Source organism: Sprattus sprattus, assembly GCF_963457725.1.
Source record: "Sprattus sprattus genome assembly, chromosome: 15".
Lineage (NCBI taxonomy): Eukaryota > Metazoa > Chordata > Actinopteri > Clupeiformes > Clupeidae > Sprattus > Sprattus sprattus.
Genome location: NC_137913.1, coordinates 22,898,169 through 22,919,543, shown reverse-complemented (window position 1 = coordinate 22,919,543; position 21,375 = coordinate 22,898,169). Strand labels below are relative to the sequence as shown.

The 21,375-nt window shown below is 42.2% G+C and overlaps 1 protein-coding gene across 1 annotated transcript; it reads right to left on the bottom strand.

The window, feature by feature from the left end:
* Positions 1-11,784: 11,784 nt before the first annotated feature.
* On the bottom strand, positions 11,785-20,450 carry lhfpl2b (LHFPL tetraspan subfamily member 2b). The gene is made up of 3 exons (XM_080852506.1): positions 20,279-20,450; positions 15,741-16,489; positions 11,785-12,920 (listed from the first exon to the last, which is right to left on the bottom strand). The coding sequence occupies exons 2-3, from the start codon at positions 16,153-16,155 to the stop codon at positions 12,664-12,666; spliced, it is 672 nt and encodes a 223-aa protein (XP_080708632.1). The 5' UTR covers positions 16,156-16,489; positions 20,279-20,450; the 3' UTR covers positions 11,785-12,663.
* Positions 20,451-21,375: the final 925 nt, after the last annotated feature.

The window sequence follows — 21,375 nt, the reverse complement described above, 5'->3', positions numbered from 1 at the left end:
GGCAATCATGCATTTATCTGGCTGTGCACGGGGCTCGTCAGGCCTCTTATTAGAATGAACACCTCCGGCTTCTATGTGCGCGAGAGATGGCAGAGTGAAAGACTGTGCTGGAGGGTATCAATGTAAATCTTGAAAATCTGGTGTCATCTGGGGCAATGGACCTCATCGTAGGTGAGGATAGAAAATCAGACAGGGAAGGACTAAGATCCTGTCTTCTGGAGGGTATATCTAGATGGTCCTCACCAGTACATTGGCGCATTTACCTCTGTAGTGTGATAATATACTGAAACGCATTAAAACCATAAAGAACCACCAACATTTGCATGCATATGCATATATATATATATGCTGTAGTATATAATGTATAAAATATAATTTTTATACAGTTCTTGATTTTGATGATATTTCATGTTCATCAGTATTGGAAGCTTTAGCTCCACAGCAACAACAGATCTGTCATTTTCAAACAAATTTAGAAAACAATTTACACTCTTTGCACAGTGTACCAGCAGTAATTAGCATAGCATTGATCCCCCGCCCTTCCAATCTGACTTTCACTGTATTGTTCTTTCTACTTTCTATCATAGTAGATACTGTACCTGTGATATCTGATAGTCTAATAGTTGCTCGACATATCTATGATAGCTGCTCCTCTTTGAAGGATAACATAACATATGGCATAGGACGATATTGCAGTAGGCCTTTGTGGACTTAACAATGACTAAGACCCCAAACAAAGCCACAAGAAAGTGTCCCGAGCAATGGCTGCGGGCTGCCATAAACAATTAGCCTTTAGCATTTAGTGTCATGTTGTGTTGTAGAAATGTGTTGAATTCCCCTCTGCTTTTAGTCCTAATCACATTCTGTTCACAATATAACTAGGAATGTCTGTGTGACCTGCTGAAGGACACTAAATGAAATGAGTCACCAAAGTAAGTCAGTGGGATTTAGGTTGATCCTCCTCACGACTTGCCTAGACTGACAAAGAAGGCCATTCCAATCAGAGTCTAAGCCCCCACATAACCACTGAGTTTGATGTTTCTGAGCGGGAGGATGTATCACTGTGTTTGGGTTAACCGTGAAAAACAGAACACTGCGCCCTCCCAAACTGGTCCAAGGTCAAAAACACTGTCAGTAGGTAGTTCTCACTTTCTCTCATAATTGAAACTATGAATGAACTATGAACTATTCAAACACAGAAATCCATAGTGTATGAATTCAAGCCAGCATTGGAATGCCGCACTATCCTTTCTGAACAAGCCACGGAGACCCTTTCTGTTGGACTGGGCAGGATGACTGCATCAGCACTATTTGGCTTCTGAAATCCCAGCGAGATCACGCAAGATAAACCCGTGCGACTCCGGGTGCTGTATTTTGTGCACAATTGGCGGCGACAGCGGGTGGAACGGGGGCTTTATGAGGAGATATAGTCGCCACCCTCTTCCCTTTCAACTGCTTTGTCCCACTCTCTGTTGTCTCCCCTTCCCTGAGTTATGACCTATTAGTCCTGTCCCATGAATCACTGAGCTTTATTGGACGAATTATTTGGAATGCTTTTAGGAATCACTTTTCCCCTTTTGGCTATAGCAGATACTAATGCCCTGTATGGCTTCAAACTACTCTCACCAGTTTATGGCTTTGGGTAGAGTATGTTATTTACAAAGTCCACATCTCTGCAGTACTCAGCGAGTAGCCGGTGATTAGCGCATTGGTTAAGCGCAGTTATGATCCATGCCTCCTGTGGAGTGACATTTTTTTGCTATTGAAATGAACTTGGACATAAAGCAGTCAATGAGATGCAGAACATTAAAGTGAAGCTTGATAGGTCTGCATATGTTGCAGAACATTGCCCCCGTCTACAGTCCTTTCTGAATGGTTTGATGTCCATCAAGTGTTCGGTGACAAAGAGACTAGATTAATCTTCTCTATGCCGAGCATTAAGCTCTGCAGAATGATTTTTATGCACTCATACTTTTACTCCAGTGGCAGTGCTTACGGCGCTGCTGCGTCAACAACATAAAACACATCTCAAAGTGTCCAGCCTAGGATAGATCAGGTGCCCGAGGATACGTACTGAAATCAATTGAGTAATACAAGACCAGCTTGTTTCGAATACATGTATTATTAGTCTCTTGTGGTGATGATAGAAAATACCTGAATGATCTATCTGTAGATCCCTTGCAGCCATGCACAAGTCAGAATCGCAGAAGTCACTTTTCAAAAATAGCACTACCCTTAATTTTTTTGTGTTTTCTTGATTATTTAAACAGAAAGGCAACAAAGTGAATTATGTGAGATGACATTTATTGCATTATCTCCCTTTTATGTTCCAACCACCTTCCTCTTCACACCATGATATTACATTTGGTGATATTATATCTATCCATCTATTAGTTATTTCAGTTATTTCAGTGTGTGACAAGTATGTGACCTCGCTTAATAATGTGCTGGTTCCACCATTAATAAGTTATCTCTGACTGAATCTGAAAAATGAAGAGAGATGCAGTGCTCTGTCTCAGTATATATGCACACACACATACACTTTCCAGAGCTTAATGCTATTTCTGTCCAATGCATATACCTTGAGCAGTCTTTCACGTGTTCTTCTATAGACAGAGGACTAGGGGCAAGTAAAAACCAAGGTCACTTGAACCTCATTGATTGTGTGAGAACTGGACAATTACTTCTGCCTAACTGGGTCATGATGACTAAAATGACACCCAGGGTAATTTAAAAATGGAAATGCTAATAATATGGTTCATAGAGGGAGGTCTTGAATTTATTCAACTAAAAGGTTTAATTTCCCTTTTCCACCCTCTGCATCAGCTTATTTATAAATGCCGTGCCCTTCTGAATACTCTGGTTATTTTCTTATACTTCCACCAGCTCTTAACAAATCATTTCATTAATATGTAAATTTAAAGTCAGTCGATCTAGTCTCTGACAGCACTGTGCATTCCCAGCACCGTATGTAATCAGCTTTGACTCGCCATCTACTATTTCAAACAAAAATTGGGAAATATATTGAACTGATGGTACCACTATAAAGTTACTCACAACCTAATTGCAATTCATATCCTGTTTATCTCCTCAAGAGGGTAAACGCTGCTCCGTGAACTACATATTCATGTGTGGTGGAATAAACAGAGTGTGGTAAACAGTACTGAGGTTCAACACAACCATTTAAGTTTGGAAACGAGAGCACAAGAGGGAGGGAGAGAGGGAGAGAGGGAGAGAGAGAGAGAAGCGTGCTTAAAATAAATGAGAATCCTCATCCAGAGCGTTTTCTCATTATCATATGACTAATTAATACCTTAAACATTTTCCTCATGACCACATTGTGCCAGGGGAGAATGTGACAGCCTTGTGCTGCACATGTTCTGTTCCACAGGGAGCCCCATACTCTGCATGCAGGAGATATTGCCCCCCTCCATCTCAGTAGCGTAATGAGCAAACTCGATCAGAGATGAATAAAGTGTGGATCTTTCTCCTCTCTTCAATACTGTTAAATACACAATTACGAGAGCCATTTAAAAAAAGCTTCTCGTGATTACTGCAATGAGAGAGTATACTGTATGTTAATTCATACATATTGTAACATGGGATTGACAGTTTACAGCTGAATATGGAAACATTTAACCAAGGGTATTTCTCACAAGGCTACTATATGGTTAAGGTTAAGGTGTTGTTGTGCTTTGCTTTGATATGCATTACTTAGCATTGTATGATTTGATCATACATCATGCATTCTGACAATTAACATATTGGCCTCATTTCAGTGATGGTAAGCAGCTCTGTTTGTCAAGATAGGTCTCAATTAGTATTCTTGCTCTGGTAATTTCGCAGCACACTTGGCCATAAATCCTCTTCTGCACATCAGAGGAAAATACTAAATGAACGTACGTGTAATGCAGAGATGTGAGCCTAGTACCAGCCATGTTAAAGATAAAAGAAACATGGCCTCCCAGTTCACTGCTGCATCCTTTCTCATTTTCCCTGAAAATCACTGGGTGCAACACCACCCCCACCCCCCCTCCTCCCTCCCTGGACCAACTGTCTGAGCCCAGGCTGCACTCGCAGAGGTCCGCTGTACAGTAGCAGGCTGTGGCTGTGGCTGCAGCTCTGCTCGGGCACTTTATCCATCTCTTCCAGTGATGAGAGGGGTTTTGACAGCAGCGCTCAGTGAGCCAGCTGGGCATGGCAAGTGCTTATGGACTAAGGCCATGTTGAATTACTCCGCGGTGGCTGCAGCGAGCAGCTGTGGATTAGACTGACCCCCAGCTATTGGGGGAGCTTAGCCAGGGAATTGCTAGCACGAGGACCTGCAAAACTGGTGAAGCAGTTCACAGGCGCTATACGATGGGAGGGCAAGGCCAGTAATGATCTGCTCTGACCAGGGGACAAGCTTGAAAACCTAGATCTGCACTGGAGCCAGAATTAAGCCATCAGTGAACACCCCTTCAGCCCCTCCACACCCCCCACACAACCCCCCCACCCAAAATCTAACGCAGTGGTGCCTTTATAAGGGGGATTCTTATCCTGCCACCTGCGTGCGCATCTATATGTTTAATTGCTGATTTTCAAAGAAATAGTCTTCGCATTTAAACACGTTTATGGTCTTTATATTTACTCTAGCTTAATGGGCCGACAGATAAACAGCGCCGTTTTATATTTGACTGATGGCTCGGAGTGTCAGATATTGGATTCAGCTGTGCCAATTATTTCAGGCAGAAAGTGGTCTTCGGTCATCTGCAGCTGATTCGAGATTCTCAAAATACACTTATGCATGCTTCACATGTGGGTGCATTCTCTGCAATATTTATCCAAAACACCTAAATGATTGTTGTTTTCGTGGACCATTTGATGTGTTTGATGGTAAACCACATTCCATCAGAAGATGTGATATCCAATTTTCGAAGCCATTTTTTCCCCTTACATTAGCTGACAAGGCGCTAATGGAAAATATCACGCTTAGTAAATGGTTGGCCAGATAATAATATATTTCCCCTAAAATTATGAGGGTTACAAAATGCTTCCTTGCATGTATTTTATCATGAATTCTAATTAGGGTGGTGGGTACCAGTGAGTGCTTGGTCATCAAAGGAAGGCTGTTGAAGGTTGATTTATAATGTTGAGGTGGTTGTCCCACGCTGCTGGTGTTTCTCTCTCTCCAGAATTAATGGCTGTCCCACCAAACCTTAATCATACAGCCCGAGTGAAACACACACACACACACACACACACACAGACACACATATACACACACAGACACACATACACACACGTACACCCGGGCTCCCATTTCAATTTTCTTGAGGCATGGAAAATAGGAGAGATCACTCATTTGTCTTGTAATAGTTGGATAATAGATCCATCACAATGGAACATCTGCACAAGGCTCTCTCTCACCCCCCTCGTGCATCTGCACAGACACACACATTCACACACACACAATCACTCACTCTCTCGCTCTTACGCACACACACGCACACACACGCGCACACACACACACACACACACACGTAGGCCTACAGAAGCAGCAACAACAACATTAAACACTCCCTCTGTTTTTCCCTCAGCCACCTACAATACGAGATCAATAGACCTCGAAGAACACAGCCCACCCATGCTTTAGCTACCGAACACACCAACGGGCAAAGGCACAGATAATTTAAGTGATGTGCCCGCTAAACAGATGAAATGCGTTAGAGATGGTCCCAAATAGATAAAAGTGGATTAATGTTAAGGTTAAACTAATTCTCAATCCCACGTAATGAAAGTGGGTCACATTGGCAATTACTGTGTGTGTCTAAAAAAATGCATATTCCAGCATACCATTCGGGCTCCCGCAGGCACCTCACCTTATATTTCTACGAATCCCATCACTAAGTGTTCAAAAGGGGAAGATGTAAATTAATCAAGACAACGGAGACACAGATGTCCCATCCATTATCATTTTGGTGCACGTGTACAGTTTGAATTAGGGGGCCGCTGTGGAGAAAATGGTTCTGTCACTGGGCTTCCCTGTGTGGAAGAGAAGCATTACAGGTTTCTCCAGGCTGTCAGGCCGGCTCGCCTTTTCCTCCGGCAGCCTCATTAAATCAGTAAGGTTTACAAAAACAACAGCCCAGGCTTTTCCCACCACAGCCTGTCAGAGACGGAACGGGCCTCGCTACAAAGGTTTCGCCAGAAAGCCTCTCGGCAGCGGTGCCACTGTCATGGCTGTTCATTTCAGGGAATTGAGGTCACTAAATGTAATTTTCAATTTTCCAATGAGACTGCATTACGGTGTGTAATGTGTAGAGAATGTGCCTTGCCATAGTGTTGTGGAGGGGAAAAAAAGATAATAATAGTTGTGATAAATAAAAAAAGAAGGTGCATTTTACTCGGTGAGTGATGCTAAGCATCTGAAAATCTAATGCCTAATAACTTTTTTTTTACTATGTGAAAAAATTAATGTTTTGGCTTGATAATGTCCACACTTTTCTCATGACCAATTCAAATGGATAATTGTGGGTCTAGCTTTTAGCACTTGGCCTAATGTTTAACACTGAAGTGCTCTCCGAATCAACAGTCAACCTCATCCAGGCAATTAGCAAGGAGTGAACTATCGCACCTATTCACTCTGCATCAGTGGTTAATGAACATTTCTAAATGGCCATGACCAGGTGTTTAAGAAGACTAATGTACTAGCCATTAGGGAAAGCGGTTGTTTCCAGTGGCTTGGCCTGCCTTCACCTCGAGAACTCTGCAAAATGAGACTGGTCTCTTCTTCTGTCACCCCCCTCACCCTCCCATGTTTACCTTTCACATTTTGCAGCAAACAAACCATGTGATGGTCTGTATACCCAAGCGGTGCATTATTCCTAATTACATCCAGGAGATGTGTGCCATTAGCAAGATTCATGCTCAGCTTTGGTAAGGGCCATTCCGGCCGTTGACTCACCATTGATTACTCATACATATTCGGAATGGGTCCTATTAATGTGAGATAATGTGGAGTGCAAATGCTCATTCTGTGCAGAAAGGGGGGGGGGGGGGGGGGGAGCTGTGCAATAGCCACACTGAAGGATTTCTGGTAGTTGGGCAAATCAGTGGCATTTAAACACCCTCGCTGAAAGATAAACACATGCACATAATGTTATTTGACAACGTGATTATTACCTACAGTTATAAATTAAATATTACAGCTGAAATATTGCTACCAAGAGGCTCTCTTATTCAGTTATTTTGCCACTTGATCTCTGATGCTATTGTGTTAATATGCAACTACACAACTGTTATTTATGAAAAACAAAGTGTGTAATCAGAAAATTGCTATTTACTAATACACAAGGTTTGGTAAATTCAGCATATGATAAGTTGGTGCAGTTGGCCTTGACATTGGAATGGAAAAGTAGAAAACACACCAAAGTGCGTTAGTGTTTGAATGCTGACATTATGCTGCATTAATATCATGTTGACTGGGCACCAGAAATGTCTGGGGAAAAAAACATTAGCCAATCTATCACCATTACATGTTCTTTGGTAGACTTAATAATTATTTAATGAATTACTTAATAATTAAATCACAGTGTACAGTTATAGAAAACCATAAACAACTGCCAGATGTTGCACATTGCCTGCTGAACAAGGTAGGCGTTGAATGTTAAAAAGGTCAACATCACCTGAGATATTAAGTTAAATTCAGCTGATCAGCGACATTGTGTCCATGTATCCTATTTATTCTCTTTTTTGTTTTTCTGTGAATTTGCTTGCTTTCTTTACTTTTTTTTTTACATTCTTTACTTTTTTACTTCCTTGATAATTGCACAAATCTAGAAAATATGTGTTCACTCTAAACATTGACTTGCAGTTGCAAGCAGGATCTTCCATAATTTACTTACCAAGGGCTCCTCCAAGTGTCCAAGGGATGTAACTACAGACAAAACCTCTGGGTTTTCTATCATTATTATCTATTGAAATAGAACAATCGCCTTAATCAGACCTAATCTCATGCACTCAGCAAAGAGCTTGAATGAAAATAGTTAAGGTTCAAACGATTCCTCAATATTGATATTGTTTTTATACATTACAGTAGACACAGGCTCAGTGTTCTTTAATAGGTCATTTGTCAAGCATGTTTGTGCAATAGTGTGTTGTGTTTGTGAAATAGTGTGTTGTGTTTCATATTTTAATAAAGCAAGTAAAAAGGACATTTGACACTTAGCAGGCACTTAGTAGGAGCAATTATGGATATATTTTCGCAAAGCATACAAAGTGACCTGTGTTACGGAGGAGAGGAGAATGTATTACCTGTGCATGAGCAATATCTCTGTTTGAATAGCCAAGCAGTAATTAAGAGATAGAACTATTTTTAAAAACATGCAAAATGTAATTCGAGAGTGTTCACCAGTGCAGGTTGATTACATCTTTGATGCACATGGCGCAGGAAGATGTGGTATGAACTATGTACAGTATATATGTGTGTGTATATATGTATGGGTAATATCCACTCCGGATGTTTTAAAAGGGTTTGAGTGATATCGTTATGGTTTACACTGTTTTCCGATCAGCTGTGCTGTCTTCACTGAGCTATGAAAGAACAATAAAAGGGTGTCCAACACTGCTCCGTAAACTCCTCAAACCCACCATCCATCACCCCCCGCTGCTGTTTAACGTGATAAATGGTGGCTTGGATGGGGCAGGTTGGGGGTCAGTGCCCTTGTGACAACAAGGTCTTGCTTTGCCCCCCTCCCCCAACTCCCCTCCTCCCACAAAAAATGTTCATGAATCATGAATATCTGTAAATGATGCGTAATTTCCCCAAAATTATGCATCGTGTCATTTAGCACACATGTTTACTGTATATGTTGTTGTGAACACCTGCACCCACCATTCCATGGAATTCAGTTACATTTGGAATTCTTCCCATTTTCTCCCAGAGAGACTCTCCAACTGAAAAAAAAAAAAAAAAAAAAACTGCATCCTGGCAACCACAGTTGCACTGGTGTGGAACCATTAATGGACTCTTACACCAGTCCATTAATATCCTAATTATCCTGCTGTCTGCCCCTAACTCTGACCTGACACCTACAGGCTGATAATCAAACTCACTAAACACATCCACTTACAAGTTTGCCCATTTCCCCACCAAACACTGACCTGGGACACTCCCAAAGAAGACACCCGCAAATACTTAAACACAACTGTACCGGGGGAGGGTTACATCATGTCCCATATCCCCCTCTTTACCTCATTCCCCCAACTTTGCATAGGGAGGTAAGTGGCGCCTCATACAAGATGAACCATCTGCCCATGCTTGTTTGGATAGCATTTCCGTGGGATGTCCTAACAGCATTCATCAGGGCCCTGTGGCTCTCACAGGGGGGGCATTAATCACCACGGGCCTAATTATAAATTGATTGTGTGGTCACATAAGACAAAGAGGCTTCTCTCTCTCTCTCACACACACACACAACAGAGGCACGTTCCTATCCTTGTCTCTGGCCAGTCATGCCTACAGTCAGCAACTGGACGAAAGAGATCCATCACATGATGCTGTGATGATGCTCCAGAACTAGCCCTCCTCAGGGCAAGCTTTTTCAGGGTCGGTTGGCTACTACTAGTTTACTTGAGGAATGTTTAGTGGAATGGACACTTCAAAGCAGTGCTTTACAAGTACGTGGTGGTGAATGTTTGTGTTATCTGGCATGCATTGAATGTGTTGTGTGTGCAAAGACACTTTTCCAAAGGCTTTTTCAGAGTGATATTTCTTTTATTAAAAAAACTTCCAATTCCAATGAAGTAACAAAAAAGCAAAGAGTATGTTACACTATTTAAACTCCAACATTACTTAATCCCATAACTGACGTCTGATTTGAATCTCTAGAAAATGTTTCTCATTAATATAATCACATGTGTTAATGTGACAGTTAATTCCTTTTCTATTAACTACATTTCTAACAATAAAACAATATCCTTTGCTAATTAAACTAAAATCATGAACTCACTTTTTTTTTTTTAAATAGCTTCAATTTGAACAGATTAGGTGCAGAAGATTCAGCAGTGAGTCTGAGCTGATTTTCCCTCTGCTTGCACTCTGGTCCTTCCTCCACCAGAGGGCAGTATAGTGGAATATTGCACATCTCTTACATGCACCACATTACATACAGATGCAACAGATGACAGAAAAAAGCAATGTCATGCACAGCAATTAGTTTGGCACCTTAGATGACAAACAGCAATTTAAAAAGTCATTAAAAAAAAGACACCAACAAATGTATGTCTGTACAGTACGCTAGAGCCATACCACAACGCCACGAGCCTGAGCAAAGTGTTGGCGGCTTTGGTGGTGCTTTTCATGCTATGATGTATTATAGAGGTTGTCATACTGAAAGATAAAGAAAAGGTTTACTTTTGTTTTTCTAAAACAGCTCCTTCCAACCACTTTGGCAGATAAGCTGATAGTTTTATACAAAGGCAGTCAGAGCCACCCCAAAATGAACTGTTTGAAAATGCTGTTGCCCTTTGTTTTCGTATGGAGAAACGTGGGCAGACTGTGAGAGGTATAAAGATGTGTTTGGTGGAATATGTATTTAAAGCTTTATGCTTTTGTTTTGTCTTTCATCAAACAGGTGTGTCAAAACCACTATGGCTGGTAGGCTGGCTATTTTTTGGAGTATACTGCATAATGTATGACAATGGTTTATCATCTGAAAAAAAAAAACAACAAAAAAAACAACAACAACAAAGGAGTGTAAAAAGCGCGTACATTTCCAGCTTTTTAATGAGTGCAGTATAAAGCAATCCTCATATGCTTAAAGCACAGCTTCTTTTTGATCCTTAAGTTTCCATGTTTCCTTTATGCATTCTAATCACCAGAATAAGCTTCATGTGAAACGCTCCCTGCCCCATTAATGAACTGAAGGGAGCAATAAGTGGTCTGAATGCTAGTCAGTATGGTTGTAGTGGTTGGCGATTGGTAGTGGTTAAAATGTATTACAAAAGTGATAAGGGTATCGCGAGGGACCATTTTTTTTTCATTACAATTCTTCATTAACTATATCATGATTCGGTCAAAATCATGACAATTTTATCATACTGCAATTCTTTGACAGTATTGCAATATAGTGTGGCCTCATTTTTCTGTTCTGTTTCTGCTTTTAAAAGAAGAAATCATTCAAAAATACTGAGTAGTATTAACATAGAAATGACTAAGACATTCTAAACACCATATTAAGAGCTATGAAAGCAAATTCATTTGTTAGTAGCCTATCCATGATGTCTCTATATATTCATAACACTTATAATTCAAAAAGATTGATTCTTGATGCATTTGATTTGATGTATCACGATATAAATCATATATCAGGACACTCCCAATGCCATGTATTATCTTGTAAAATCACAAAATCATAAAATCACTGAATCAGCTGTACCAATATTCACCCCACCCCTTAAGTGCCCCTTATGACTGTCTGTTTTATGGAATGCAATCATATCTCTGCTGTGTACTGTGAACCACAAATACTCAAAATAATCAGTTATCAACACTTCTGAACTTCTGAATGTTCGCCGAACGTGCTTCACCATCAGTGCGGCCTGGCATTTCTTTGCAGGGTCCGCGTGCGCTGGTAAACTCAAGATAAATGAAAGTAAACATTATCAATACGCGAAATGAGAGGGATTCCCGTTGCACCATTTATGGAAACATGAGACCAAACTGCCATGTCCCCAACTGAATCTCCCCCCACCCCCCACCCCCCCTATGTGAAAGCGTATTGTCTCCCACACACGTACAAACTTAGATGCTGAGCTAACCACGGTTCCTACTGCCTGTCCGTCTCCTCCTGATCCATATTTGTAAAGAGTGGCAGAGCTACAAGGCACACATTTTTACAGTAATCCAAAATATGTTATTTCTCTGGAAGTAGATTTCACCATTAAAGAATCTACGGCCAAATAAGGGTAAACGAAACACTGGAGCCGTGCAAAGCAGCCGCGTGGTATGTCGCTTTCTCTTTTTCAAAGTCTTCCAAGTGAGTCACTCTCATTTGTCTCGTGTTGTACTCATTCCAGGATCTCTATGCGAGTCCCAAGCAAACAGAAATTATAATTATAATTGATCTTTGAAACATAATAACCATCAGGACATACTGGCTAAAACAAACTAGGATTTTGATCATTCTTCATAAAATGTGATATCTACACATTAAAATATCTAGTGCTTTTAAGCATCGCTTGATATTTTTCTCAAAGTACATTCACCTCATCTATTACATCTCTCCATGAAAAAAAAACAAAGGCCTTACTTGTATACTTTTAGTAATACGTAAGTGGTAGTGATGTCCTTGGTTTCATTTTGTCTAACTACATACCTAAAATGCCTATCACATGCTAAGTAAAATGGTACAGGGCTGGTGTGCTAAGAATGCTGGTATTTACCCCACCCTAGACAAATTGACCAGCCAGGGACAAATGGGTGGGTTAAAATGCCCTCCTCTCATGCCTGCTGCTTAAGAGAGACTGTTATGATCTCACTAAAATTACATGCTGGCTTTGTGCATCCTTGGTGGTTGACAGTGGTTCTAACATGGTAAAATGACAACTTGACGAGATCCCTTTAGAAATCATGGCCCTTGTAATGGCGTGGCTGTGCTCTGTTTTTTTATCCTTTTCTTTTCACAGCACACAAACAAGGCTTCTTCCCTCTTCAATCTCGTCCTGGACCTTGTCGCTCGACGTGGCTTTCTCGGCCTGGGCGGAGAACATGGCGCAGAAGAACGTGAGCACGGTTCCGCCGATGGCCGCGTAGAACGCCCAGCCCAGCGAGCAGTCGCCCACCCGGTACGGTGAGCTGTCCTCGCCGCAGTACTGCCTGACCTTGTCACAGCCCCAGCCGGCCGGGTACAGCATCAGACCCATGATGAGGAACAGACCTACAGGGAAGAATAAGATAGCAGTTAGGAACAGCCTATTTAGAGTGTGTATGTGTTTGTGTGTGCGGTGTGTGTGTGTGGGGGGGGGGGGTGATATAAGTCAGAAAAAGAAGTTTAGGTGGGCTAAACGTCAGAAAAAAATGTATCTGTTTCAGGATTTCAGAGGAGATGCTTCTACGTATGGTGAGAGTTGGGAGGACGTGTCGTGGCCAGCGGGTGTTTTGTAGCTGAAGACAGTCCGCTCAAAGCCAGGCCCTCACGGTCATGGATGGCCTATACACTGGCCATTTATGGCCCGAGGCTAGTGAGAAGATTTGTGTGGAATCCTCTTGATTACTCACAGATGTTGCAATGTGCCATCTGGACGAGCAGTGGGCAGCTCCAAACTAGCAACGCACTGGGGCCTCTGTGTGTGTGTGTGTGTGTGTGTGTGTGTATGTGTGTGTACACCTCTCAGTGCGGACACGGACTGAACAAGCAACTGTAATACCAGCCTGAAGACTTTTCATTAGGAGAGAGCATATAAACACGCATCCACTGTGTTTCCCCACATGAAGCCCAGATCGAGGCCGACTGTTGCAGTTCCAGAGAGGGGCCGACACACATAGCAAGCGAATGAGCAAACCACAGCAGAACAAACAGCATATCTCATTGATCCTATCTGGGCTAATCTTGTGCATGCATATCCCGCTGCTGAGCCGGCCAGCATGTGTTCCCTCAGACATCACAATAGGCATGTAGCATCCTGCCCCTGGAGTTGCAGTTGAAGTTGCTTAATGTCTCTGTGTCGTCGTGTAATTATTCCGCCCTGTCCTAAAAGGCCCTGGGAGGAACTCGCTGTGTAGGGTATGGTTGAGTGTGTGGCCGCAGTACGTAAAAAGGACTGAAGTAATTCTTTGATTTCATTTATGTGATGGAATGGGCCTCCTGGAGCTACCAGCAGATACTTCAAAGCCTTCTTTCAGGGACTAATGATAAGGGACGTTCTTTTTCTCACACACATCTCTTATGTCTCCGAGGGTCTAATTCATAGTTGTCTTAATTCATTGATTCTGATTTCGGGGACACCAACGTCAGAGAAAAAGCAATGACTGAAGCAACATGCCAACATATTTAGAACTGCCATTGACTAAAAGATCACTATTTTCCCAACTAAAGAAGCACACCCATGCATGGTGGTGCGAAACACTTAAGATTGTCTCGAGACAGAATAAACACATGTGTGTCTGGGAGATCTCGTGAAAGGGATGCGACTCTGCGTGTCTCAGTCCAACCAACACATGAATCAATTTCTGAAGCAAATAAATCAATGACAAACGCTGCCAGTGCAACAATGAAGTGCTTGTGGGGCTCCAGCAAGGATGCACAGGCCCAGTGGCGGAGATTTCCCCGCAGACAATAAAAAGCCCAGTGGGGTTAACCTCCAGGAAGCTGCCCGTTATAGACACTTTTCCGAGGGCAGCACTGGATGCACAAATTACGGAGGTCTGCGCCATAACAGTATACTACAACTTTGCCGATGAGATTCGCCCCTGCCATAATTGTTTCTAAATGTATGCCCCAGCACATTTTCCCAGAGCCAGTGACGCGGCCTCCTGAAGCCAAGGCCCGGTGGGGTCTGTTTTGAGGTGGCCAGAGATGAGGGTAAACAGGCTCAGAATAAGGGGGGGAGGGGGGTTTGATCAGGAAAGGCAATGTTGTAAACACATATTTCCTGCCACTCTCACATTATAATGACAGGATGTCAGGTGGACAGCCTTGAGGTTAAAAGCAGCTCCGCACTGGGGTGACCCGCTGCTCTGTGGTAGTCCAGAGGAAACGCTGAGCACAATACACAAAATCTCCCTAAGAAGTAGGTTCCGACAGTAGCGAGCCATTTTTATTATTTGGGGCAGACTTGTTTGGGAGATCTGACAACAAGGAAGCGCGACTTCCTCTGCGATCAGTGTGTGAGTGCTAACAGACATCAACTGAAAGTAGGTTACGGTCAACTGGTTACATAAGAAAGCATTTCAAGAGGCCGTCAAATGATCCCTGACGGTCTCTGACAACAGCTAGACTCGTAAGCCTTCCCCGGGTAAAACGTGCTCCACACATGACCAGTACTACTGCTGCCACCATCAAATACCAAACTAATGGCCATTCATCAAAACATACCTCATCACATGAGAGAAAGTTGGGATAGAGGCCTGCATATCATCTGGCGTCATCTTTTTAGAGCTCAAAGCTCCCTGTTTGACTTCTTCTAAACTCCACTCCCACAGGAGGTTACACTAATGTTTTGTTTAAAAATATATATTTCCTCTATGAAAAAAACATGATGCCACTCACTAACAAGCTTAAGCCCCAAGCTTAACAACAGAACAACAGCACCCCCCCCCCCCCCCCTAACCACTGCCATAGCGAATCAGGCTTTCCACATGGTGTGTCTCCGACGAAAGAGGACAAATGACAGAACCGTTCACACATTAAGATAAAAGCCAGTTAGACGCAAACACTTTTATATGTGGGTTAACCCACTTAAGACTGAGCATGACTCAGGCGTTCATAACATCTGAATAATCTGTGATGTAATTGTCCATCGCTTGTTTTTTAAACTTTCTGCCTGAGAGCAGAACAAAGCGAGGCGTACTGAACTGTTCATATTGAGTCACTCTTCCTCACACATGCACTCAATTAACAGTATCTAAGCGCCGCACAGAATAATAAAACACACACTCTCTGGTACAAAACAGTCAGCAAATGACGACTTTACAGGAAGAAAGTAAAGTTGAAATGGTTGGAGGGGGGTGGGGGTGAGGGGTGAGGAGATGCCCTTACCTGCAATACCCTGAAGCAGGCCACAAACATTGAAGATACTCTTCCTCATGATGCTCTGGAAACACATACTGAAGACTGCGAAGAGTGCCACGACGGACAGTATGAGGATGGCCACGGCGAGGAATATAACCGTGGCCTGCCAGAATCCACTGGCGATCTCACCAAAGTGGGCCGCGTAGGGTCCACATTGGATGTCGCGGTGGTGATAGGGCACCTTTCTGCAGCGGGCGTAAAGGCCCAGTATGGGGCGGTGGGTCCTAGAGGAGAGCCGAAAGCTACCATTGGTAGTGATGGGCCCGCTGGGCGGGCTGACCAGCCAATCGTTGCCCATGAAAGCGATGAGCTCAGCAAACGCCACCACGATGCTCAGCAGAGTCCATAGCATGGAGCGGCACGTTACGATCACATGACACATGGCTCTGGTCCTGGCTGCCTCTGGCTCTAGCTCTAGCTCTGTCTCTGACCTTGGGGCGGTTGGTGCGTGAAACTCAGAGGGACAGGAAAAGTGATGTTCTTGATGAGAAAAAAATTTGGTGTGTGTCAAAGGACCCGCCGAGGGAAAAAGTCAGTATGTGTCATCCAGATGAGAAGTGGTCCATGTAAACATCTCTCTTCACAGATGTCAGAGTAGGAGGGGGGAGGGAGAAGATTTTTTGCCGCTGACAGCTTCTCGCCGATGACTCACATCACAGCATGGACCCAGAACCCTCCCGAAAGTCCTTCAGTCAAATCCTCCGGGAAAAAAACGGCTAGAAGTGAAAAGGAAACCCAAATGTTTAGAGAGAGAAAGGCAAATGCATATGTGGCTGATTCAAGGCATGACCAATACAGTTAACTACAACAGGGACGTCCCTCCTCTGAAGACCTAGCACTCATGATTGCTCAAGAGTTGTGAATCAGCACACTCACTTCCTCCATGGCAGTTCTTTCCCTACCACTCCCAAGGTGCAATTCACTCACTGTCTGGGCAGTTTATTTCCCAATAGTGATCCACAAAGACCTATCAAAGACATGACTTTTGATAAAGCTCTGTCTGGGCAGTTTATTTCCCAACAGTGATCTACATATACCTATCAAAGACATGACTATTGATAAAGCTATGCCACACTTTCAAAATATTTCTGCTTACTAGGTCACACCACCTTAAGGAAAACAGTCAGAATCGAAAACGTATGTACACACTGTAACAAATTATAGTCCATTTTCGAGACACGTCAGACATATGGCATGGACTTGTCCACTGAGATCATACCTGATACTTGTTAGCATGCACTGGGTTTGAAAAAGCCTCGGCAGCCCCACAGCAGCTGATAATATCTTACAGACACAATAACAGAGAATGACGTGCGAGAGTCTTCAGAAAATAAATCCATGTAAGTACACCATAAGTAGTTCTGCGGAGACGCGTTGTGTATTGAGATTAAATAAGAGTGCAAACTGACTTTCCATTTCACCCGTGTAACAGGTGAGGCACTAAAGTGAGCAAACAGACACACTGAAGGGTTTTGGGACCGACCGCTGCCAAGTTTACGCAATCAGTCACACAGCTGCAGACGTGTCAACGCTTGCAGGTGTGGGAAGACCGAGCGAAACACAGAGGGGGTGAGAGCGTGTTGTCGCACGGCACAGCCGACTACTTCTGAAATTATTGACAAAGTACTCTTCCGTGTCACTTCTCTTGAAACGTTCTTGTGAAGTGTCCTTAATTAAGCTTAGCGCCATCCCCACAGGGCCAATACAATAACGCCACATTTGATCTGAACGAGGCCATATTTCCATATTGCTCAGTGAAGGAAGGTGTCCTTATGTTTCTGCCTCTGTGTAATTGCATTGCTATGTTACAGCGTATGTTGAATCAGCTAAGAATCAACATGAGTGGAGAGTGATGCCATTCACACGTACATGTGAGCTGTGCATGTGAGTAATACATCTTCTGTCTGGTTATTCAAACTTCTGATGAAAGCAAATCAAACTACCAAGAGCAGTTAAATTGTAAGCTTTGGCTAATTAAGATTTCAAGTTGTTGGCATAACTTTGCAAGTCTCATTTAATGGATGGCTTAAGAGAACATTACCTCAGGGGCAGAATTACATAACATATTTACTTACTATCATTTTGATATATTTCCCTTCTATTACTTCATGCCCTGAAGTCATGGAATTCACTTGTTGACAGAAATGCTCATAGGCTTTCCTTCACCCTTCAGCAGCAGTAAATTTGCCTTAGATAAAAAGTGTGTATCTGTTTTATTATGTGCTCATTCCTTCCTTGTTCATGCAAGTGCCTGATTTGAGAATGTACACACCTAAAGTCATTGAAGGTGAAGGCCCCTAGAACCTCACTCTGGTAAACTGGTTGATGGACAGCTTCTAACACTTTATCAAGTAAAGTCTGAGTTATGATGTGCTAATTCAAGAACTCCCCTTTAACAGGAAATAGACTTTGAAACAGAAATGTTAACAACCACAGATTAACCTTTTTGAAGAACTTGTGGTCAGTGATGAGACAGCTGGTTGATTATGGCTACTTGTAGATCTTTCCATTTGCAAAAATAAAAACTACACTAAACTAAAACTCATCGGCTAATACATGTGTATGAGCCTATTATAAACTAGGCTTATGCTGTGAAAACTATGTGAAAAGGTGTAGGCTATAAAGGGGTGATGTCATAAATGGTTGGCTGACAAATATAAGAATTGAAAGTATATAAAAAGAACGGTTCATTAAAACATTAGCTGGATACTTCATTCGTGTACCAATGTATGCAGATTTATCTGGCTGATGGTGCTTTAAAGATGAAAAGCTTTACCCAAAACAGGATGTCTATCTGCCTATCAAAATCTATTCCTACAAATCCTTTGGTTCTTCTGACCATATCAAACCCAACAATTGTCCATAAAGAATTATCTTAACAGTATTAACGGTACTCACAAAACATTAACCGAACGAAACGCCAACAAAGAAATGTGTAATACTTCAATTTATGAGCATTTAAAACATTATTTCATTAGTTAACATTAATTATCATAAAAATCAAGTATACCTTAAGTAATACTGAATCATGCCGTATCATGCAGTGGTTTGTCAGTGTTGAATAATATATTGCTTATGTATTTGTTAATATGACCATCACATACAGTATTACAAAACATATAGCAAAAGAAATTGCCATAGATAATGCTTTATTTACGTAAACTAGGCTACTGCTTAATTAATCATAATTCAGGGAAACTTAATATAAACTGCAATCCCCTCCATGTTTCTAGACTTCTCTTCTACTGTATTCTCTCATCTGCATACGGAAGAAATGATCCACACTGTTCTCCAGCACCTGTCAAAGAGATTCTTTGAAAGCTTTGACACAGGTCTGTTAGACCGGCCATAAATCACTGGGCTGAACTGTAGTCTCACATTTTCCCCTGCCACATCTTCAGTGTAGGCCTTGAAACAGGCATCCTCACCAAATAATTGTTTCAAGCCTCAATATATTATTTATTGCTTCCCAAAAAAATATTCAGTTAGGGGACAATGCCCTTGAAAATCAACAGATTTAGGAAAAGGCCTCAGGTTACTAAAAGACTATCCAAGGCCTTGGTGTCTTGAGATGTGGGTGTGCACAGCAATGGTACTTAAGACTAGATTCAAAATGGTCACTCGACCACAAACAGTTTATGGTTTTCCCTTCCGCCATAACAGGCCTAGTTCAATAATATTATCCAGGTTCACCCAACAGATGGTAATATGGAGCAAGACCATATGGGTGGTTCTTTTAAGTAAGTATAAAGGGCGTTAATGCCACGGATGAGGAACTTCAATGCTAACTAAATTAGAAATAACTGTAAGTGGGCTTGACTCAGCAAATTCATGTGATATTTAAAACATCATATGTAACCTACCTCCTTGTAATTAGCCCACATCCCACCGGTTAGCCTACTGTGAGGAGGAGACTTAGCTGAAAAGCAGCTACAGTTGTCTGAGGCCAGTTTGCAGCTTAACAATAAAACCACTGCTTTCGTGGCCCTTCTGGGGAATCCTGAATAATGAAATAAACCTCAAACGCAAATCGCAATCTAGACGCCAACCTTTTCCCACGCAGGATACATTTGTAACGGTTTTGAGCCTATGAATCCTTTCAACTCAAACAGATTTCATCCCTGTGGTAGGTTAGGCTTGCTTGACTACAGGCTAATTTGGCCAAAATGTAATGTGTTCTGTTGTCTGTTCTCAAATACTTCAAAGTGAAGTATGTATTATGAAAGTACAAACACTTTTTGGGGGGCTGGCTAGCATCTGTCCCAAAACGAAAAGGGTAGTAGCCAAGTTTAAACCGGTCTCAACTCAGCCAGATTTCCACTCGACGTGGGCAACGCTAGAGAGCATTAACGTTTTGATATTTCCTAGAAACAAAAAATAGGTCAGTAGACGTTTTGCTGACGCAGAACTTTCCTTCGTGAAGACACCAGTAAAGCTGAAAAATAAGGATTGCTGTCAAAAGACTAGTCAAGCATTGAATTAAGTCACTTCAACGTTAAACTTACCAAAATCATTGAAGGTAAAGAATCATTCGCAAAAGCCGCCACCATTCAGAGGGCTTCAACTTCCAAAGATGTTGCGCGATTTTCGGTTCCGTTTTTCTTCAGTGAAACTTTAACTTATATGTCTAAAGATAGAACACGTTTAATCATCCTCACTTTGCATGTTGTATGTAACTGAAAGCAAAAGATCGTAGTTTAACAAAGGATCTGTCTCTATTCCACATCCCTTCCCCCATCCCGACTAAAAGATGACCTCAACACGTTCCCTGTCTGAGCAAGGGGTGTGTCTAAATGACCTCGGAAGTTTCACTTTTTAGAAGCAGCTAAGCTCTACCGACCTGGTGTAACTGTTTCTAAATCAGTATTTTGTTGTATACAGCCTTGAGTATGTAGTGCGACATCCACCGTCCATGATGCAGTGCAGGTCATTAAGGGTGATTAGTAAACTAAATGTCTGTGAAAAGCGTCAAAGGCCTACACAGGGAATAAGAGCTCATAATGTTGACCTCATAGGCCACCATATCTTGGGACTTTCCACACTTGTGACTTGACCATCAGTATATGTAATGTGAATGATATCTAAAACTGGGTGGTTCTCTGACAGTATGTCCTTTGATTACAAAACAAACAGCTTTGAGATATGTGAGGTCACCTTAAGCACCTCTGACAACCACCATAGCCACACACTGTAAAATAAACAAGAACACAGTGATTCTGTTTACACTGTAAATTCCAAATGTCAGAATTCTTGAATTATTGTTCTCTTTAATTTACTCTTGGGTGATTAGAGAACAGTACAAATCAAGACAAAAGTGTGTCACATCAAATGCAGGGCATTAACATAAATGCCAACATGGCTGGAGAGTGCTTATTCTGTGTGTGTGTGTGTGTGTGTGTGTGTGTGTGTGTGTGTGTGTGTGTGTGTGTGTGTGTGTGTGTGTGTGTGTGTGTGTGTGTGTGTGTGTGTGTGTGTGTGTGTGTGTGTGTGTGTGTGTGTGTGCGTGTGTGTGTGCATGTGTGAGCATTTGGGCTATTATTGGGATGGATGTGAGGTTGTGTAATTATAAGTAATAGGGAGGATGGGGCGTATTTCCTTGTTA

Excerpts from the sequence above, each read along its gene's own strand:
- lhfpl2b (XM_080852506.1), bottom strand. The coding sequence starts at position 16,155 with ATGTGTCATGTGATCGTAACGTGCCGCTCCATGCTATGGACTCTGCTG. Across the intron at positions 12,921-15,740 it reads CCTGCTTCAGGGTATTGCAG|GTCTGTTCCTCATCATGGGT; the intron begins GTAAGGGCATCT and ends TCTTCCCTGTAG.